The following is a 20,538-nucleotide window of genomic DNA, read 5'->3' on the forward strand; positions in this document are numbered from 1 at the left end:
TAGAATTAGCTCAGGAGATTGGCAATCCAAAATTGATACCTTCCTGGCAGTCCAACATAGAACTCCCTGTGTGACCACCGGCCGCAGCCCATCGGAGTTATTAATGGGTAGAAGACTCTGGTGCCCCCTAGATCGGTTAAACCCAACATACTCCCCTGATGGGTACCAAAGCACAAAGGGAAGAACCAGAACAATGACAACAGGTGACCCGGTATGGGCACATAACTATAGTGAGGGCCCAGCGTGGCTAAAGGGAACAATTGTAGGAGTGAAGGGCCCAAAGTCATACATAGTGGACATGGGGGATGGCCGAGTGTGGAGACGCCACATAGATCAATTACGAAAAAGAATACAAAACAATCCAAAAACCAAATAGCCAGACCCTGACTACCCAATATTTGAACCAACAGCTAACTCAACCCCGAGGTGATCGGAGGACTTAGCTGAGTCTGAAGAAGTCCAGCGACGCCAACCGGCTCCTCCAGAGGACAGCAGGGACGACTCTGACAATAATCCAGGGCCGGATGGCCCAGAGGAGGAGCTGGGAGGAACAAACAGTCCCTTCGACCAGCTCGACTCACTCCCAGGGAATGAATTGCGCAGGTCAGAAAAAGTTAGGAGACGCCCTGTCTACCTGCGTGACTACGTGGAAAAATAACATGCAAATGTTATGCAAAAAACTATGTAAATATGGTAAAATGTGTTCTGGGAGGGGAGGAGTGTAATGTATTTGAATTTTAGGAGGGAAATTTGGGCGGGAAAATGCACATTGCTGATTGGCTGATGCCTCAGCCAAATTACTATTTAAAGAGGGGTTTTTGCCTGTTGGCTTTTGCTGGGATCACAATAAACTAAAGAGCTGTTGTCACTTGTATCGTCTCCTGCCTCTTCATTGCCCGAACTTAACACTATCTCTACTGAGAACACTGATGCTGCTCCCACTTTTGGGATCAGAATGCTGAATGAATGGATCTCTTGAGCTGATCCAACAGAACTATCCTGTAAAGAAGTTTTACTGTAATGCCATAAAAATAAAAAGCAAGACGTAATACTTAATACCTGCTTTCATTTGCATGAAGAAGTTCATCCTTTCATATTCTAGGAAAGATCTGTAATTTATTTTTAAATTATTTATTTTAATTTAAGATCTTCTGATCTTAAATAAATTGAGCTTAATATTGTAAACACTGACTGGAAATTAGGAGAAGTGAGATCCATATAGCTGAAAGGCTTCAGCTTGAGGAAATCTGTCCACTGTTACACACTGAAACCTACAACCACATTTTTTTTAAAATGCACATAAAAATCTGTTCAATTGCCTACAGAGATTTGACACTTCTTTTTTTCATTTCCCTTTGCCAAATTCCCTTAGTCCACTCCACTCCCCAAAAGCCATTCTATGTGATCGGCTCTATTATCTCAAAGCCCCATGATACAATTTCTGGTCCCCTCAGATCTTTTAACTATTTTGGTGCAAGCTACATTGGCTCAGGAGAAGGGGCGCTCCATGAAGTCTGGAATCATTATGGACCCCGCTGGCGTATTTTCAAAGTAGCTGCCTACTCGCCAACTTTTTTTCTGAAGAAGAGAAAAGTCCCCCACGCTCAATGACAGCCATACGAGGAAAAACAATCTTAATCGGCGCGCGCCAAGGCAACCCCTCCGAGACCAAGATAGATAAGGAATTCCAGTCGCCTGATATAACGAGTATCTGATTTGGAACAGAAATGTTTGCCTTAGGGCTGACACGAGCGTTCACGGAGTACAACACCCCCTCAGCCGCGCTCTCCTTTCCCCCCATCCCGCTCCCCATCCACAAGCGGCGAGCTGTTTCCGCCGTCCCGAGTCACGTGCACCCGGGGTTTAAAGCGCCTCGGCCAGGCTACTCCGCGATGGAGCCTTTGGGTCGAAGTCGATCGGGGATCCCTCCAACTCAGGCGACGCCGCTGCCGTCCACTGCCTTGCCGTCGGGGAGGCCGGGCGCGGCCCCGCCTAAAGCAGCCATGGGCGACTCGGCGAAGGAGGAGGAGGAGGTAGCCCCCGTCAGACTGGCTATTACGGGGTGGTAGCCCGGGGAGCGCATCTTCCAGGGGCTGCAGTTTCCGCGTTGCTCGGGTACCCCGACTTTAGGCCGAAGGCTCCTGTCGCCCCTTCCTTCCCCATTTTCAGGGATGGTGCTATTTCCCCCTCTCTAAAGGCTCTCCTGCCTTGTAAACTACTTTCCTCTACTACACATCAATAGCGTCCCTTTTGCGCGGAGAAGCAAGCGGGAGGTTGCGTAGTACAATTACTTTGGCATCCCCCGGGCGCCTTTGAAGAGGGTTCGCACTTGGGATGGGGATTGTTTGCCGGTTGCCGGCCAGCCTCCGTTTCAGATGTCAGGCGAGCAAAACTATCTTTTGTTTGTCGGCGATGCCGCGAAAAGTTTGTCCTTACGGGCGAATAAACCGAGCACGGGGGGTGGGGGGGTGGGGGACGGCGTCTGCTTTGGATCGGCGGGCTCCGTTGTTGCTCTAGGTTTCTATACTACTTTTCTGCAACGGCGCTAGAGTTCAACAAGCTGAAGGAGACATTTGCTACGCATTCCTTGGCTCGTTTTGGCTCAAGTTAGACACACTGCCGGAGCCTTTGGTTGGGCGGGGCGAATATTGTAAAAGGAACGCTGAAAGCAAGGGTCCTCCTCCTCCTCTTATTTTGTACCGTCCGGGTTTGTTTGCCTTTGAGCCCGATCTATCTCAGCCAGTTTAGGAATGATGGGAATTGAGATCCGGCATAGGTAAAGAAAGCTAAATGCCTTAGAAGAGGGGAGTGCGGGAAAGCTTGTGCCTTTTCTCACACTCCCCTCTTCTAAGGCGTTGTAATAGATCCTGCCCCATCATAGGCTTCCAGCGGGTGTGTGGGATCCAATCTGGGTAGGTTACCAGAACCAGAGGTTTAGTCTTCCGAGCTTTTGGACTCATGCTAGAGCCCATCCTCAGGGAACTTCTCTCTCACCAGAACATGTCTACCAAAATGTAGGTGTCCCAGGATATGAGACACATTCTGGTAGAGAGAAATTCCCTGAGGATGGGTTCCAGCATGAGTTCAAAAGCTCAGAAGACTCAACTTCTGGTCCCAGTGACTGATCCAGGTGTGATCCTGCAACAATATCATGGGACACATATATTCACCTTCATTCCAGGGGTATGTACTATGAACAAAGAAGGATATCTCTGATCAATTCAAAAACGCCTTATGTACTTTGACTGGTTGAAATATGTGATTAAGTGTAGTCAAATACACTTTTTCCTCCCCTGTAAGCCAACATAGCTACTATTGATTTTATTTTTTTTACTTAAAAATACTTGAAATATCTTTTATTATTTTGCTGGTTGTTGCAAATGTCCTAATTGAAAGCAGAAGCTGCCCTAAAGGCCAAGAATGCTTTCTCCATCATAAGAATGCTCCATTCTGTAATAAACTGGATTTTGTCAAAAGCTTCTTCGGAAATTTGATTTCACATCACAGAAAATAACTTTCTTTTCCAAATTCCTTTTTTTCTTAAAGTGCGTGATCTTACTGTTCCAAGCCATAAAATGGCAAATAGGTATTTGACTACACTTAATCACAGGAACAGCTGGATCTCAATCTGCACATGGCCTTTGCTGATGACTGGTGTGATTCTTTTGTCCTAGGCCAGGGTCTGCAAACTTGGCTCTTTTAAGACTTGTGGACTTCAACTTCCAGAGTTCCTCAGCCAGCTTTGCTGGGTGAGGAACTCTGGGAGTTGAAGTCCACATGTCTTAAAAGAGCCAAGTGTGCAGACCCCTGGCCTAGGCATTTGCTTGAGCTTGATGGATGTGAATGAGCTGCACTGTTTCATGTGGCAGATGGGATGCTATGATCTGTCATTCACACAGTATTGTAAGCTTTATTCTCTATCTTGAGTTCTCAGATAATTCTTTGTGATACCCCTTCAGGTATCTCCAGAATGTTATATACTCTCTGGTTGCCTTATCTCAAAACTAACCACATAGAGTTTTTCTATATCACCTCTCAGGACTTGGTTTTTCAGTCCCTTGCACATTCTCATTGCCTTTCTCTGAACATTTTGGTTTTATGTCATTTTTAAAGAGTGGAATTCAGATGCAATTCTTAAAGTGGGATTCAACCAACTCATATAAAATTCTGTAATTGGAAACTATACTTTTCTTGATAGAGCCAAAACCCAATTGCATTTGGCTTTTTTTCCACATTGTTGTACAGGCCATCTGAAGCTCCATACATATGGATATTTACATCACTTTTCAAGACTGTTTAATCAATTGTAACTAGGGGGTATAACTGTTATGATAGTGAAGTATAATAGAAACTTTTTTTTTAGTTTTTTTGTGGGGATGCTTCTAAGTCTGTGTTGGTTTCCAGTGACTGCCTCTTTCCAAGGGCTGAGAGAGAATGACTGACCACTGCCTTTTGTGCCTAAGACAGAAATAGAACTCATGGTCTTCAGATTTCTACCCTGATGCCTTAAACCCCATACCAAACTGACCCTAATAGGAACATAGAATGGACAAATAAATTAGTTCGTTGCTGGCTCACCATTGTCTTACCTGATTAGGCAGGGACCAAAGGTTGGAGCAAGTGTTTTGGTCCTGTGGGAGCATGTGTTGTTCCAGTGGATAAAAGCCCACATATAAATGGGCTTGTGACAGCTACCTAGTGAATTCCTGGAAATTCGCAAAGAAGGCATTATTAGTTCACATGGACAAATGGACTTGATAGTTGCATGTGATAGTATTTCTGTTTTTTTCCAAATTAAATAGTAACTATTGTAAAGGAGAGGGAGGAATGACGATGGTGCATGGACAGGATTAATTGTGGCTCCTTGCTTCTGACTATAGTGAAAGTTAACAACCCAAATACTAATGCCTGAAGTTTTCTCAATCTGTAGTACTTCCAGAGGAACAACTGAAATGGTTTGTATTCTGGCAGCTTCAACAAATGGGTTGTTTTAAAAAGTAACTAAAAGGATAGTATGCATTATATACTATGGTACAATACGTTTCCACAATACAGTAAAGTCTGAAATCTGATCAGGGTGTAAAAATACATTATGCAACAGTTTCATAGAAACTAAATTAATCTGATCAAGAACTGAATAGAAAACATCTAATTAGCTTATATATACATTCTGAGTTCCATCACTGATGAAGGATAACCTTTAAATGTAATTTGTTCTTGGCAATGAGGGTTTAAATGAAAAACGTCAATAAAGCAAAAGTATGAGCAAATAGTTTGCATGTAATGGATCTTCAAAAAAGCATTTGCTGCTTTAATCAAGGAGAGAACCAACCTAGAAATAAGGAGAAATTTCTGGACAGTTAGAAAAAGTAATCAGTGGAATGACTTGCCTCTAGAAGTTGTAGATGCTCCAACACTGTAAATTTTTAAGAAGAGATTGGGACAACCATTTGTCTGAAACAGAGGGTTCCTGCTTGAATAGAGGATTAGACTATAATACCTCCCAAGGTCCCTTCCAACTGTGTTATTTTGTTATTCTTTTACTTTGTTCCTTATTTTAACAGTTTTTTGCCAGTTTACTAGTGTTTAAATCAGTCATACAATTTGAGATCGCTTTGGAGATTAAGACATGAGTTTTATCAACAGTTCTGAGTTTCACATGTATTCCAGACACTTGACTGCTGGTGAAACATGCACGGGTATACTCTGCTCCCTGTCATCAAGCTTGAGATACAGCATAAAATTTTGCTTGTCTTGTTCTTAAGGTGGTACCTGGGTAGCTTCAGGTACACATCCAAATGTGAGAATAATGTCTGAGCTGAAGGTCAGAACAAAAGTTCCGGGAGAATTCACTCTGATGAGTTAAACAGCAGGTCTTTGACATTTTACAGGACAAAATAGAGCAGAATGAGTGGGTGGGAGTTTTCCAGCTCAGCTCTAAAAGAAGGGTTTTAAAAAATAATAATTTCTGCAATAATAGCTGCCTTTGTAATCTAAAGAAGCCTAATGGGGCACTCATTTGAATTCTTCCAGTTCTTATTTCTGGACATCTGAAATGGGGCTTTGTTGCAATAGCATTGGGCTTTTTCTCAGAGGCTGTAGCTATAGAGGGGTTGACCTCTACAGTATTGCACGCTCAGAGAAAGATGCTACATCATTCTGCAGTCATTAGCTTCATCTTGAAGGGAATCCATACGCTTCCACTAAGGTTGGCAGGTGACTAATGAGTATGAGTAGTTAATGAACAAGGTACCTTTATTCCTCTAAGATGTGTACTCCTCTGGTGAAAAATAAAATCAGGGTTGCCACACCCACAATAGGCAAGAATGTTATCTGCAGCTTCTGTTCCACACTTTCTTCACTGCATTCAAGAGAGAACTCTTCAGAAACTAGCAAGTGAAGCTGTAATAGCAATAGCACTTAGACTTGTATACTACTTCATAGTGCTTTACAGTGGTTTACAGAGTCAGTGCATTGCCCCCCTGGGTCCTCGTTTTACTGACCTTGGAAGGATGGAAGGCTGAATCAACTTTTAGCCAGTCAAGATCAAACTCCTGGCAGGGAGCAGAGTCAGCCTGCAATACTGCATTCTAACCACTGTGCCACCACAGCTCTATAATGAACTGGCTGTTGGTGGATTCTGATTCCCAGCATTCTTCACATTGGTTCATGCTGAGTGAAGCAACAGTTAAAGTTCAGTCAAATTTGGAGGGTCACAAATTCTCCACTCTTCTCTGGGAGTTGCTGGTTCAAGGAGTTTCCAAGTATCACTATGAGACTGAGTTGAGGCAGCAGTTGGACCAAACCCAATTTCTGGTTTAAAGTCCCCAGGTTGTTAGGTTAAGTTAAACTAAAACCAGGTGTCTTGGAATGGTTGCATTGTCCAATATATTTAATACACTATGTATGTATGTATGTATGTATGTATATATGTGTGTGTGTGTGTGTGTGTGTGTGTGTGTGTGTGTGTGTGTGTAGGTCTTTGGTTATTCGGGAGAAAACCCGAATAACCAAAGACCTACATACAAACACCCGCGAAAATCTCAGAAAACAAATATATCTATATCTATATATATCTATCTATATCTATCTATAGCTATAGCTATAGCTATAGCTATAGCTATAGCTATAGCTATATCTATCTATCTATCTATCTATCTATCATCTATATCTATATCTATATCTATCTATCTATCTATCTATCTATCTATCTATCTATCTATCTATCTATCTATCTATCTATCTATCTATATATATATATATATATATATATTGCATTGAAAAAGAAAAGCATAAAATAAAATTATGCTATGTTTCGTCCTCTTCTTTGTACTCTCATTCTAAATAGGATGACCTCTCTGAACAGTCAGAACTTTTGTGTCAGACTTTTTTTTCCCAAGACTTAAGTAATAAAAAAAGTTAACGATTACATTTTAATAACTAAACCATGCAGGTAAAGCAATCTCTATTACTGTTGTCTTGCATAGTGCTTGCTGATATATGGTCTGTAAATCATCCATCAGTAAATGTTTTGCTGCAAGCCTTCTAAATTAGGACAGGATGTCAGTCTTAAATAGTCAGACTGATTTCCAAGAGACATCACAAGGGACTCTAAACCCTGTGTATTTTTATGCTGTAAACTTCAGAAGAGATAGCTAAAGCTAGTTTATCGTGCAGTCCTGTGAATGTTGATTTATGAGTCTGATCAGTTGAATTTAATGAAATTTATTACTTGTGGTGTGGACACAGAACTACCCTGTTTCCCCTAAAATAAGACATCCCTTGATAATAAGCCCAATCGGGCTTTTGAGCGCATGGCAATAAGGCCAAGCGCTTATTTCAGGATTCAAAAAAATATAAGACAGGGTCTTATTTTTAGGGAAACACAGTAATGTTACATATTCAGCAAGGGGCCGGGATAGCTCAGGCAATAGAGAAGCCTGTTATTAGAACACAAAGCCTGCAATTACTGCAGGTTCGAGCCCGGCCCAAGGTTGACTCAGCCTTCCACCCTTTATAAGGTAGGTAAAATGAGGACCCAGATTGTTGGGGGTGCAATAAGTTGACTTTGTAAAAATATACAAATAGAATGAGACTATTGCCTTATACATTGTAAGCCGACCTGAGTCTTCGGAGAAGGGCGGGGTATAAACGTAAACAAAAAAAAAAAGTTTCTTATAGAAAGTAAATTCTGCCATCGCTCATACTGTACATACCATATTCATTTTATTTTCACATTTATTGTGAATTAATGCTGCCATCATTGATTGATATCATTAACTATAGCAAGGCATACTGCTTTCTAGTAACAAAAGAATGAAATGCTTTTGTAGAGGTGAGGTACTGGCAGCTTTACAGAAATTGCTGAACTACAACTTGCATTTCATAGAGTAGCCAATGCTAAGCAATGCTTGAGTTGAGTTTAGCAAGTTCTGAAGGGGCAAAAAATGCTTAGAAGATTGTTAAGAAGCTAATCTACCTATTGAGTGCAGCAATTAAAATTCACCCATATTGAATAAACTTTATTTCTTCATTTTATCAATAGAGCCTTCTCTTGGCAGCAGCATATGTCTACGATGCCCAATATAATAGGAACATCCCATTTGAGACTTCACCAAAGGCGATCAGGTAAAGCCAGGGTTACAACAATTCTGAAGTGCAGTGTAAAGAGATATGTTATTAAGCATAAACATTCTAAGACTCAGTCATCACTAAAGATTTTTTTTCAAGCTATACAGCCAAAGGTTTGGCTTTCCAATAAACAATAAGCACTAGTCATATTGAATGAAATTAACTTTTGCTGCTTTAATTGTCTCCAGTTTCCTTCACATTTGGACCCAAATGTAGTTAAAAGTAGTTGCTACTCTTTTAAAATAAATTTGAAATAATAATTACTGAAATTACTTGCTGGCTTTTTTCTGGGTTTCTCTGTGTGTTTATATACAATATAATTTGATTGAGTAATGTGAAGGTCTAAGACTCTGAGATTTTGAAGTCTTTGAGAAATGCAGAAATGAAGTATGCCCCATGTACTTCTTAGCAAAGCTAAGTCACTGTTAAGGGTCTAAGTGCACCCCTCTTTGTGAGTCTAGAGGGATGAATAATCCATTAGCGGGGCTGTTGCAGCTTTAGATCTTCTCCACAGTGACACTTGCTTAGTGTCTATTTTGTTGTGTGTTGCCAGAGCAAGTCCTCCATAGCTTGTCCTGTGTTTTAGTGCAAGTTTAGATCTGGTGGGTTTAAGCTACAGTGCAGAAGATACTAATGGATAATTGGGTTCTATTATTTTCAATTTTTCACCATGGGTTTATGGAGATCTTAAGCTGAGGTTGGTGCCATATTCTTCTGAAGATACTCCATAATTTGCTGCTATGTGCAGAGTCAGAGAAGACTTCCTCCGTCCAGACCTTTCCAGATCTTTAAATGTACTATTTGATTCTGTCTTATCATGGCTTGGGGTATTATTTTATTCTGAGTATTGGATAGTAAATGACAGAATTAAGGTCTTTTATTTGACTTAAGAAGCCAGAAATAACATAATATTTCTTAAAAGTATTTTAAGAGCCACGGTGACACAGTGGTTAGAATGCACTACTGCAGGGTACTTCGGCTGCCTGCCGGCTACCTGCAATTTGGCAGATCGAATCTCACCAGGCTCAAGGTTGACTCAGCCTTCCATCCTTCCGAGGTGGATAAAATGAGAACCCAGATTATTGAGGGCAATATGCTGACTCTGTAAACTACTTAGAGAGGGCTGTAAAGCACTGTGAAGCGGTATACAATCTAAGTGCTATTGCTATTATGCCGTATGCAATCTTGGCTTTTTTCCCAAGTTCTAAAGGATATGTTTTAGAAACAATTTCAGAGTAATATTAAGGACTCACTTTTATGAAATGTTGAGAGCAATGTCTCATATTTTATGGAAAAACAAGTTCATAGTCTTTGCAATATCTGCAGTTATAGTTTTTTTAATTGTTAGAACAAGCTAAGGATTCTTGTTTGAACCTACTTGCTTTTTTTTAACCAATTTATTTATTTTTATTTATCGCATTTATATACCGCCCTATCTCCCTAGGGACTCAGGGCGGTTCACAGGCAAGTAAAAAAGACATATAAATACAAACTAAAATAACAATTAAAAAACTTATTCTACATGGCCGAATTATTAAAAAGCAATATAAATAATAAAACCCATTAAAACCAGTATAAATTTAAAATCTAATCCAGTCCTGCGCAGATAAATAAATGTGTTTTAAGCTCGCGACGGAAGGTTCGGAGGTCCGGAAGTTGACGAAGTCCTGGGGGGAGTTCGTTCCAGAGGGTGGGAGCCCCCACAGAGAAGGCCCTTCCCCTGGGTGCCGCCAGACGGCACTGCCTAGCTGACGGCACCCTGAGGAGTCCCTCTCTGTGAGAGCGCACGGGTCGGTGAGAGGTATTCGGTAGCAGTAGGCGGTCCCGTAAGTAGCCCGGCCCTATGCCAATCATTGAATTGATGCCAATCAAATGAATGTTCCAATCATTTCCATATGTTTTCTTTACTCAGGCTTTATTATCTCTATAACCATTGGGCCATGCAAGCAGGTACTTATTTCTTCATTTTTGTAGTCCTGATACTTGCACTATTTGAAGAGCCAGCTGTATACCTACTTCCTTTCTTGGTAAGTATGTGATTAAATATATAACAGGCAACTCTTGGAAGTTAGAAGCTGTAACAGTGTGTGTAGAGATAGAAATAACCCATATTTAGATATTCAAAAGACACGATAACAAATTTAGGAAGCAAACAAAAAGACTAGAGTGCCTTCCCTCTAGCAGCCAATATTCAGATAAGTAGAAATCAGCAGTAGACAAATAATCAGGCATAAAATAATACTGTAATGAAGGAGCCAAAGAGGAAACCACACTCCCACCAAAACTGGCAGGGCAAACTATCCTGTACAAATACGCACTGATGATGTTACCAAGTTGGGTAATGAAACGTCTGCAAGCAAACAACCAAGCTCAAAGAGCACCAGGGGAACTTCAGAGAAGTGTGCGTGATAAGCAAGCTTAAGCTTGGTCCTCCTTTGACTTGGATTTAGTATTTGTTTATTTCTGAACTTATCTATTCTTCTTTTCAATAGATTACATCCGTGATTGAAGTCTTATGCCTTTTTGTTTTCTTTGGAAGACTCATCCATTTTGCACATGTTACACCTCGTAATACATTCTGGAAAGATACAAAGAACATCTGCATCATGATAACAGTCTTGGTGGGTTTTAACTTGTACAGCATTTGCCTTCTGCAAATAGTGGCTTGTCCCAGTTTCAGATGAAATCATTTTTTGAAATCAATAGAAACTAAAGTACTATGTTGGGATTGGAAAGCCTGGAAATGCTATAAAATGAACAAATCATATTATTGACATAAATTTGTTTTAAAGATGTCTAAGTTTGGATCCACCAGTTGATACTGAAAGATCTATATAACATCATATAGTGGTTCTGTGCTTGCATGCTGATGCTGCTGCAGTTCAGTTTTGGATGGATGAAGTCCCCTCTTGATCCATAGTTGTAATTGCTATGAGATTAAAATGAAAGAAGAAACACACATGCCGTTTCATCTCTCATTTTAATGTGCTGTTTTAAGCTCCTTGAAAAAAAATGGGATATAAACAGTGGTGGGATTCAGCCAATTCGCACCACTTCAGGAGAACTGGTTGTTAACTTTCTGAGCAGTTTGGTGAACTGGTTGTTGGAAGAAATCATTAGGGCAGAGAACTGCTTGTTAAATTATTTGAATCCCACCACTGGATATAAATCTATTCATAACACCGTAATAGAAAATGGATGAAGATTCATGCTATTCTATGACATTTTGCATCACCATGATGGGGCAGCCCATTTTGGTTTGAGATTTTGGGAAGTTAACACATATGAGCTTATCCTGTGAACAATAATACAGATCATGCTGTTGAATTTTGATAGTGCAAATTGTAGCAGGAGATCTGTTGTGACCTGCCTAGAATTTGGTTTTAAGATGTGTGGCCATATACATGTTTTAAATAAATTAAAAAAAATAGGTCTAGGACCTGTCTGTAGCAGTTGGTTATCTACTACATCTTTCGGTTGCATTGGCATGTTGCCTATACTAAAGGCATGCTGGAGTCTCTAGTATCATTTATTCATATATTTGTGAATTGATCCATATCAGTTCCAAACAGTGCCTATGGAGACTTACTGATGGATACTAACTAGACCAACTAAGTAACTGATACTTAAAATGGTTTAATAACAACCATAAAAGAGCTCTTTTGCCATAGTTTTTGATGAAGTGATTGTACACCAGTTCTTGTTTGCTTAAACAGCCGCAACTCAGCACGTATAACTACTGTGTATATAGTATATATGTACAGTATTATATTAGCACATTAGGCATGGTAACTATGGTCTTTGGGATAAGAAAGAATTGTGTTAGTCTAACAGACATTGTACTTGCAAATGTTGCATTTCAAAAGAAGTTTCTGTTAATGGCAATGAAAGGAAGAAGGATAATTTCAATAGTGGATTGAAGCTGGATTGACCTTGGATGCATAATCTTTATTCAAAAGTGCTTATCGCTTTTCATTATCTGTAACTCAAATTTCTCTAAAATATCTAGGCTGGATTCATGCATTTTCAAGGAGGCTGCTTTATAAGGATTCAAGTAATCCCTCTTGCATTTTGTTGTACTGTCCTCTGTATACAAAGCTTTGTTTTAAACTGTTGCTCTGGTATAACAATGGTGAAAAGTTTTTAATCTAGTCTTGTAGAGAATCATTGGTGCACCCTGCTCATTCTGGATTCAAATCTGCAAGTAAACTAACTTACAGTCCTTATGTCATTCTATTTCCCCACATTTCTGAAACAGAAGACACGAAGAATGACAGTAGAGCTTTTGAATCTCAATACCCAGCAACTAAACATAGATTCTTTTGTCCTATGCTCTGCTCCCTTTGTGGTTGTTAGCACAAATCTCTGGCGAATAAGACCCAAATTTACCATTTCATGAGGTCAAATTCTTGACTTTTGCATACCAATATCTTGTGTATGAAATTGAAATGCACAACCATAACTTTATTTTCAGCTTATTGGAAAAGGGACTCTTACCTGTCATTAAGTGTTTATTTAAACTTAATTGCTTAAATGTAAATCACTTTTTCCTCTTCCTTCCAAATTGTAGATGACATTGATTGACCTAATTATCTATGGCACTCTTAGAACCTTGAACATTCATGGTGTTCGGTGGTCCAGGCCATTGAGACCCATCTTTTTAATAAACTTTGCAGAGTCTCGTCAGGTAAGAAACTAGAGTGGGTAATTTCCATGTTGGACAGTCTATAATACCGTTATTATTTAACTATACAGTTAGTAGGTAATGTTGCTGTGGTTGCTATTGTGTGTGTGCGCTTTAGAGGATATTTTCATCTTCTTTTTGAAATTATTTTTTTCTTCCTCTCTTTCTCTCTCTTCTGTGCAAATAGGCAGGCTTAACCTGGCCTACCTTTGGGAAAGCTGAAGCATGAAATAAGGTATTGTTGAGCCCCTGAAAGCCAGGGAACATGCTGGACTGACCTGTGAGGGTTTTGAGAATTCTGCGTGTGGTGGTGGGAGCAGCTAATTTGAAGAGGGCTAGAGCACTATTGAGGCGGCAGCTACAGAAAGTGCAGGTCCTATTCCCTATGCATCATTCTGTGGTGGTTGTTTTTTATTTAAAAGAGATTTTTTTTTTAAAAAAATGGTACTTTCCCTAGGAAGGACAAGTGGAGGAAAAAATTGCATGTCAGCTGTACCTGGCATATAATGGAACAGGAAGTATGGCTTCTCCGTGTTGTTTGTTCCTTTTGTATTTAAAGCTGCTCTGAGCATGAAGCTTAGTTGTTGAAGCACCTGAAATGTGATGCCCAAAATGCCCATCTCCATGGCAACATCATCCTCTCTGGTTTGAAACTGAAGTCTGCCTTAAAAAGCTGCATCCATATTTTCAGTTGACATACGATCAAGCTAGATTTCACAAAATAATCCTGTCTCCTGGTGCGTGTGCAAATGCTTATAGCAGAGAAATATGTGTGTTTATAATTGCTGCATGCATGAAGGCTCTCCTCTATAGGCAGAATAATTGTAAGAGAGCAATTTTTGTAGAAAATTTGAAAACTGAATAAGCTTAATTGTTACCTATTACAGAACATGAAGAGGGTTCTAGCGTTTGCTGTTTCCCAAAAAGTTTTACTTATGCATGCATGTGTACAATCAGGACCAAATTAATTAGGCTACGAGTAATAACCATTACAACAGCTTTGAGTTTCAAGTATGTAAACAAGACATGGATCCAGAATTGCTATGTCCTCTGCCAGGAGGTAGAGTGGAGATTTGACTTGTACTGAAGGAAGCTTTACAATAGTGAAATTCAATTTTTTTTACTACCAGTTCTGTGGGCGTGGCTTGGTGGGCATGGTGTGGTGTGGCTTGGTGGGCGTGGCAGGGAAAGGATACTGCAAAATCCCCATTCCCACCCCACTCCAGGGGAAGGATACTGCAAAATCCCCATTCCTAACTTACTTTGGGGCCAGCCAGAGGTGGTACTTGCTGGTTCTCCGAAGTACTCAAAATTTCCACTACCAGAATCTGCCGGAACCTGCTGGATTTCACCCCTGACGCTTCTGTTTGTATAGATGGGAGCCTCCTTTGCATGCATGGAGTGAATGTGACCCACTAAACTAGTCTTGAAGGTTGATTGGTTTTTGTGATGATCTAGCGATCCTTTAGGGGGAAAAAAACATTTCCAAGGATGTAGGGAATGGTACTTCATCTCATTCGTTTCCTGGAATATAGAACTCTCTCAAATTAGAATATCTCTCAAATATAGAACTCTCTCAAACTCGCAAATATCTGAAAAATCTCAACTTTGGAGATTGGTTCCAAGATTGTGCCCCCCGATCTATTACTGGATATCTTGGAGTGGGAACTAATTCTATAGGGAAAGGTAATCATTATAAGTAATAGAAGAACACGGATGCTCTTTTTGGCAGATCCGGCGAGCCTTTCGAAGCATCCGGAACACACTGCCTGAGATCACTTATGTCTTTCTACTGTTCATGTTCAGCGTCCTGATGTTTTCTCTCATGGCTCTGAAGCTGTTTGGAGACAGGTATGGGGGCTAAGGTTAGCATCACTGCCATTGCTTTTGGGCAGGGGTGAATGGGTGAGAAGTATTGTCTTATAATAAATACCGTATATACTCGAATATAAGCCGATCCGAGTATAAGCCGAGGTCCCCAATTTTACCCCAAAAAACTGGGGTAAACTGGGGACTCGAGTATAAGCCGAGGGAGGGAAATGAGGCAGCTACCGTCAGGAAAGCCTCCTCCTCAGCCGAGAAGGCTGGCGGCTCCCCCGCCCCGCCCTCTCACTGCACCGGCAGGGCTTCCCCGCGCTAATGCAAAAGCCCGCCAAGTTTGCACCATCCGGTATAATGTGAAAAAAAGAAAAAAAAAAAAACTCAAGTATAAGCCGATATACTAGAGTATAGCATCACTGCCATTGCTTTTGGGCAGGGGTGAATGGGTGGGAAGTATTGTCTTATAATAAATAATATTCAACCAGTTTATTTTAATTTCTCCTGTTTGATTGTGATCCCTCATTTTTTAAATGCATGACTGTTTTTGTTTGAAGGAATTTGAAGACCTTGGAAGGCTTGCCCTATTTTACAAATTATCTTGAAGTTGTATTTGATATGTACGTGCTGGTGACCACCGCAAATAGCCCAGACATCATGTAGGTAATTCTCTTCAGACCAGAAGTAGTTGCTAAGTTGAGGTGACATGATGTGCAGGAATTCATTGTCCGTCCCCTGCTACTTTCACAGTGGAACGTTCTAAGATAACCAGCCCTAATCTGAATTCTCAGTTTATATTGGAGCATGGGGAAACGAGATAAGTATGTAATAAATGTGAATTGCTGTTTCCAGGCTCCCTGCATTTCATTTGTGAATTAGGCATAGAAAGATTTTGATTTAGAAGGGGTGGCCATTGGGAAGAAGTAGTAGTTACCTAGGCAACTTTTGGAAGTGTATTGTAGATATTTATCTCTTGTGGAAAGCAGATATTTTACTATTGCTTCAATTTTGTAAAACAATTATGATTATAGGTGGAACTCTATTCAGATCAGAACCATGCATCAAAAACCATGGATACATGAAATTGTTCATAACAGACAACAATGTCTCAGCTATATTTATCAACTACAGATACATAAAATTGTGGATAATGAAACTATAGAAAAAGACATCCATCCGTATAGAGCTATGTGAACGGGTTGGGTTCAAACATGGTTAGCCTCTTATTTTAAATCAGCCAAAATTGACTGGGTTCATTTATCCCAGTAAGCAATGAATTACAATGCTAGATGTCATGATATAAAATGAAATAAATCCCATTAAAAAACCTGAGAATAGGTGATTCTGTTATGGGAAAAGTGTTTTCAACATTCTCATCCATTACGAAATATCTGCTTTTTTCTCTGGAAATCACTAGGGCCTTTTCTTTAGTATATTTAATGCAAATTTTCTTTCTTCTTTATAGGATGCCGGCTTATGACTTCAGCTGGTGGTACAGTTTATTTTTCATAATATATGTAATAATCAACACCTACATTTTCATGTCAGTCTTTTTAGCAGTTGTGTACAACAACTACAGGAAACACTTAAAGGTAAACTCTGCATTTGGGTAGCCCCTGCCCTTAAGCCTGCTTACTGAGCTCACACCTGAACTTCTCCGTTTATACCCCTGAAATGTGACCTGGAGGTGGGGCAGGGAAATAAGCCACAAAATAGTTATATTAAAGCTGTGATAAATTTAATGCCTCAATTTTAGCCTCCCAAAACTCCACAAAAAGGAACTGAAAGTTGTCCCCTCCACTGCAATTGCTGTACCACAAATATGGACCTTTAAAGCCATTTTTGAGACCATTATTCCAGCCACAAAAATGTTGTCCGCTTCACCTTAGCTGTGGAATTAAGAGTGTTGGCCTGTTTCAGGGCTTCCCCTAATTTAAAAGTAAATGGTATTTTTTGCAAATCTTTGGTGTTCTAAGTCTTGATATTTCCCTCTTATGTATGGGTGATGTTGTTTAGAAACTGGAATGAATATTCACCGCTTCCGTATCTGAAATAGAGATAGTTAGTTGCCTTCATTAGGGACAGACAGAAAACTGTCTTTATTACAGAGACTTTGAGAGAAGGGGATATAGTGGATTCCCTATAGTGGAGGTGTCCAAATTTGGCAACTTTAAGACTTGTGGACCAACTCCCGGAATTTTTTTATTTTATTTATTTATTTATTTGTCACAGCAGTATATATAAGCATAAGAATGAAATGACTATACGATATATAAGCATATATATAAGCATAAGTATGTAATAACTATATGAAATTGGATACGATCAAAGGGAACATTAGGATAAGAACAGTAGGCAGGTTGGTGCTCTTATGCACGCCCCTTACAGGCCTCTTAGGAATGGGGTGAGGTCAATAGTAGATAGTTTTTGGTTAAAGTTTTGGAGATTTTGGGAAGAGACCACAGAGTCTGGTAGTGCATTCCAGGCATTAACAACTCTGTTACTGAAGTCATATTTTCTGCAATCAAGATTGGAGCGGTTAACATTAAGCTTAAATCTATTGTGTGCTCGTGTATTGTTATGATTGAAGCTGAAGTAGTTTTCAACAGGAAGGACATTGTAACAGATGATTCTATGAGTTAAACTCAGGTCATGTCGAAGGCGGCGGAGTTCTAAATTTTCTAAACCCAGGAATTCAAGTCTGGTGGCATAAGATATTTTGTTGTAATCAGAGGAGTGGAGAAGCTAGCTGAGGAATTCTGGGAGCTGAAGTCCACAAATCTTAAAGTTGCCAAGTTTGGACACACCTGTCCTATAGAATATTGTCCCTGAGTCTCAAAACTGCTTCCTGAGCTTCCCTATAAGCTCATATGATAACTTTCCTTCTTTAACAGTTATTTGTGTTTTCCAGAATGAGATCCGCAAGCTTGCTTACATGAAACGTCACAAAATGATAGAAGCCTTCAACCTCCTAAAGGTCAAAGAAAGAGATGAATTTGTTATCCAACAAGAACAGTGGAAAAGTCTGGTAAAAATGGTGGCACCTCATATCAGTGCATCCCACCGTGAACTCCTTTTAAGGATCTCCGATGAAGATCAGAAAGGCTATGTGGGTGAGTGTCAGTTAAAGATGCTTTGGATATATTAATAGCTTCAACTTCTGATTAATATGCCTCTTGAGTCCATGTGACACTAAAGATTATGGAGCAGGCAAAAGGAATATCGGCATTATTATATGGTCTTCACCTGCCTTGGTGATTTTTTTTAAAAGGAAGAACCAGTTGTTCTTTCTTTAAAATATAAGGAAGTATAATATAAAATATGCTTTTAATATAAGTCTTTAATTCTACTGAAACAAAGCCCTACTTAACCCATATATTTAAGGGGGGAAAAGACTATCTGTACTTGGACAGAACCTTAGTCATCATTTGTTTATGATTTGATGAGAATAAATGTAGTCAAGATGTGATCAAGTTGTATCCTAAATTGTCTCTTGCACACTTATGTCAGAAAATGATTGAATGTGCAGATTACGTCTGATCTACCTATTCTAAGATCACCTTTCCCCGTTGAGTTGTTTCCTACAAAAGAAAAATGGATGATAAGTTAAGAGTCTGTTACACAGTAAACTAGTGAAAAGTTTACATTATAACACAACCTTATGCTTTAAAAGTTAAAAATAGAAATAGCTAATACAGGTAGTCCTCAATTTAGGACCACAATTGAACCCAAAATTGATGTTGTTAAGTGAGTTTTGCCCCATTTTACGACTTTTCTTCTCACATTTGTTAAGTGAATCACTGAAGTTGTTAAATTACTAACATGGTTGTTAAGTGAATTTGGCTTCCTCATTGTCTTTGCTTGTCAGAACGTCACAAAATGTGGTCACATGACCCCGGGACACTGTAACTGTCATAAATATAAACCAGCTGTCAATCATCCAAATGTAAATCACATGACCATAGGGATGCTGCAGTGGTCATAATTGTGAAAAATGGTCATAAGTCACTTTTTTCAGTGCTGTTCTAACTTTGAATGGTCACTAAATGAATTCTTGTAAATCAAGGACTACCTGTAGACATTTTTAATACAGATGAGGATTATCTTCACAGAATCTGGTGATTCATTCCATGCACATTCTGCAAAACACATAGTTAAACTATTGCAAACTATTATTGTCCCTCATAAACACGGCATTAATGCTCATCAGTGTCTCTGTCAAGTTATGATGATGTCAAATTGATGATATCATGGTGCAAATACCATAGGGATATATTGGTGTTGTGATATGAGATGCAAATGTGTAGGTTGTGGGGTTGCATGATGACATCATCATACACTGATTGTCCTTTTCCCCTTGCTCCACCTGTGGATGCATATCCTACCATATATAAGCAATGAGCAAAAATTGTTGCTATTCTTTGTACAGTGTTTCCCTGAAAATAAGACCCTGTCTTATATTTTTTTGAACCCTGAAATAAGCGGTTGGCCTTATTGCCATGTGCTCAAAAGCCTGATTGGGCTTATTATCAGGGGATGTCTTATTTGTGGAGGAAACAGGGTATCATGCTGTGATCATTTTAATAAAAAAGTTTTGATTAGGGTTGCTTCTTAATTGGATTCTGTCATTCTTTTGTCTATGACAGACAAAAAATCCTTTGTACGTCTGGCTGATCTTTTGAATATAGAGGTGATCACACTGAAGGCCCGCATCCACCCCTTAGACATCTGGTTTCCACAGGTGTATAACTCGACTCCCAGCCTGGTTTTACGCAGTATGATCCAGCACAGGTATGTCTATGTTCAGGAAATGACTTGCAACAGTCCCAGTATAATATTTCTGCTTGTCCATGCGGGTGGCATATAATGTAGCAGCTGCTTTAGTATTCCAAATGTATTTTATGAAATGTAATCTCCTGGTAGACAAATTGATCACCAAATTGATCTGTATTTCATTTCATTTGTCTGCAGAGCATTCATTTGGATATATGATATTATCATACTAATTAACGCGGTCTTCATTGCACTGGATGAGAAGAATCCTTATATTTCCTATGCAGAGTGGGTGTTTCTATGCTTGTATATCATTGAAATACTTCTGAAATTATATGTCTTTGAACCCAGGACTTTCTTTGCAAGAAACCAATTCTGGAACTGGTAAGTAATCCTTAGTCTTGATCTTTTTATGATGAGCAAACCAGTTCCACCTACTTTACATCCATTCACTGGAGAACATTTCACATGAAGGCTAACAGTTTAGCTGCTTCACGTTCAAGATTTGGGTTGTTCTAACAATAATTCACATTTAAGAAATATTGAAGAGTTTGGTATTACAGTAGAAAAATATTGAAGAGCCAGAATAAAAGAAGAAAGTCTCCTTTAGAATATCTATGGATATTCTCAGT

General features: G+C 39.5%; 1 protein-coding gene across 3 annotated transcripts in view; it reads left to right on the forward strand.

Moving 5' to 3' along the window:
- The first annotated feature begins 1,839 nt into the window (after positions 1-1,839).
- The window catches only part of LOC131189167 (two pore calcium channel protein 1-like), a 29,458-nt gene continuing 10,759 nt past the window's right edge, over positions 1,840-20,538 (forward strand). For 2 of the 3 annotated variants that reach the window (XM_058165085.1, XM_058165087.1), the window contains exons 1-11: positions 1,840-2,033; positions 8,546-8,628; positions 10,544-10,658; positions 11,124-11,252; positions 13,202-13,318; positions 15,048-15,166; positions 15,691-15,792; positions 16,599-16,725; positions 18,045-18,246; positions 19,780-19,924; positions 20,105-20,290. In XM_058165085.1, coding sequence (XP_058021068.1) covers positions 1,893-2,033; positions 8,546-8,628; positions 10,544-10,658; positions 11,124-11,252; positions 13,202-13,318; positions 15,048-15,166; positions 15,691-15,792; positions 16,599-16,725; positions 18,045-18,246; positions 19,780-19,924; positions 20,105-20,290 — 1,466 coding nt within the window. In that variant the 5' untranslated portion in view covers positions 1,840-1,892. The remainder of the gene's footprint in view (positions 2,034-8,545; positions 8,629-10,543; positions 10,659-11,123; positions 11,253-13,201; positions 13,319-15,047; positions 15,167-15,690; positions 15,793-16,598; positions 16,726-18,044; positions 18,247-19,779; positions 19,925-20,104; positions 20,291-20,538) is intronic. The other variant, XM_058165086.1, reaches the window with a different exon arrangement.

The sequence above is a fragment of the Ahaetulla prasina genome, chromosome 1 (genome assembly GCF_028640845.1).
Source record: "Ahaetulla prasina isolate Xishuangbanna chromosome 1, ASM2864084v1, whole genome shotgun sequence".
Taxonomy (NCBI): domain Eukaryota; kingdom Metazoa; phylum Chordata; class Lepidosauria; order Squamata; family Colubridae; genus Ahaetulla; species Ahaetulla prasina.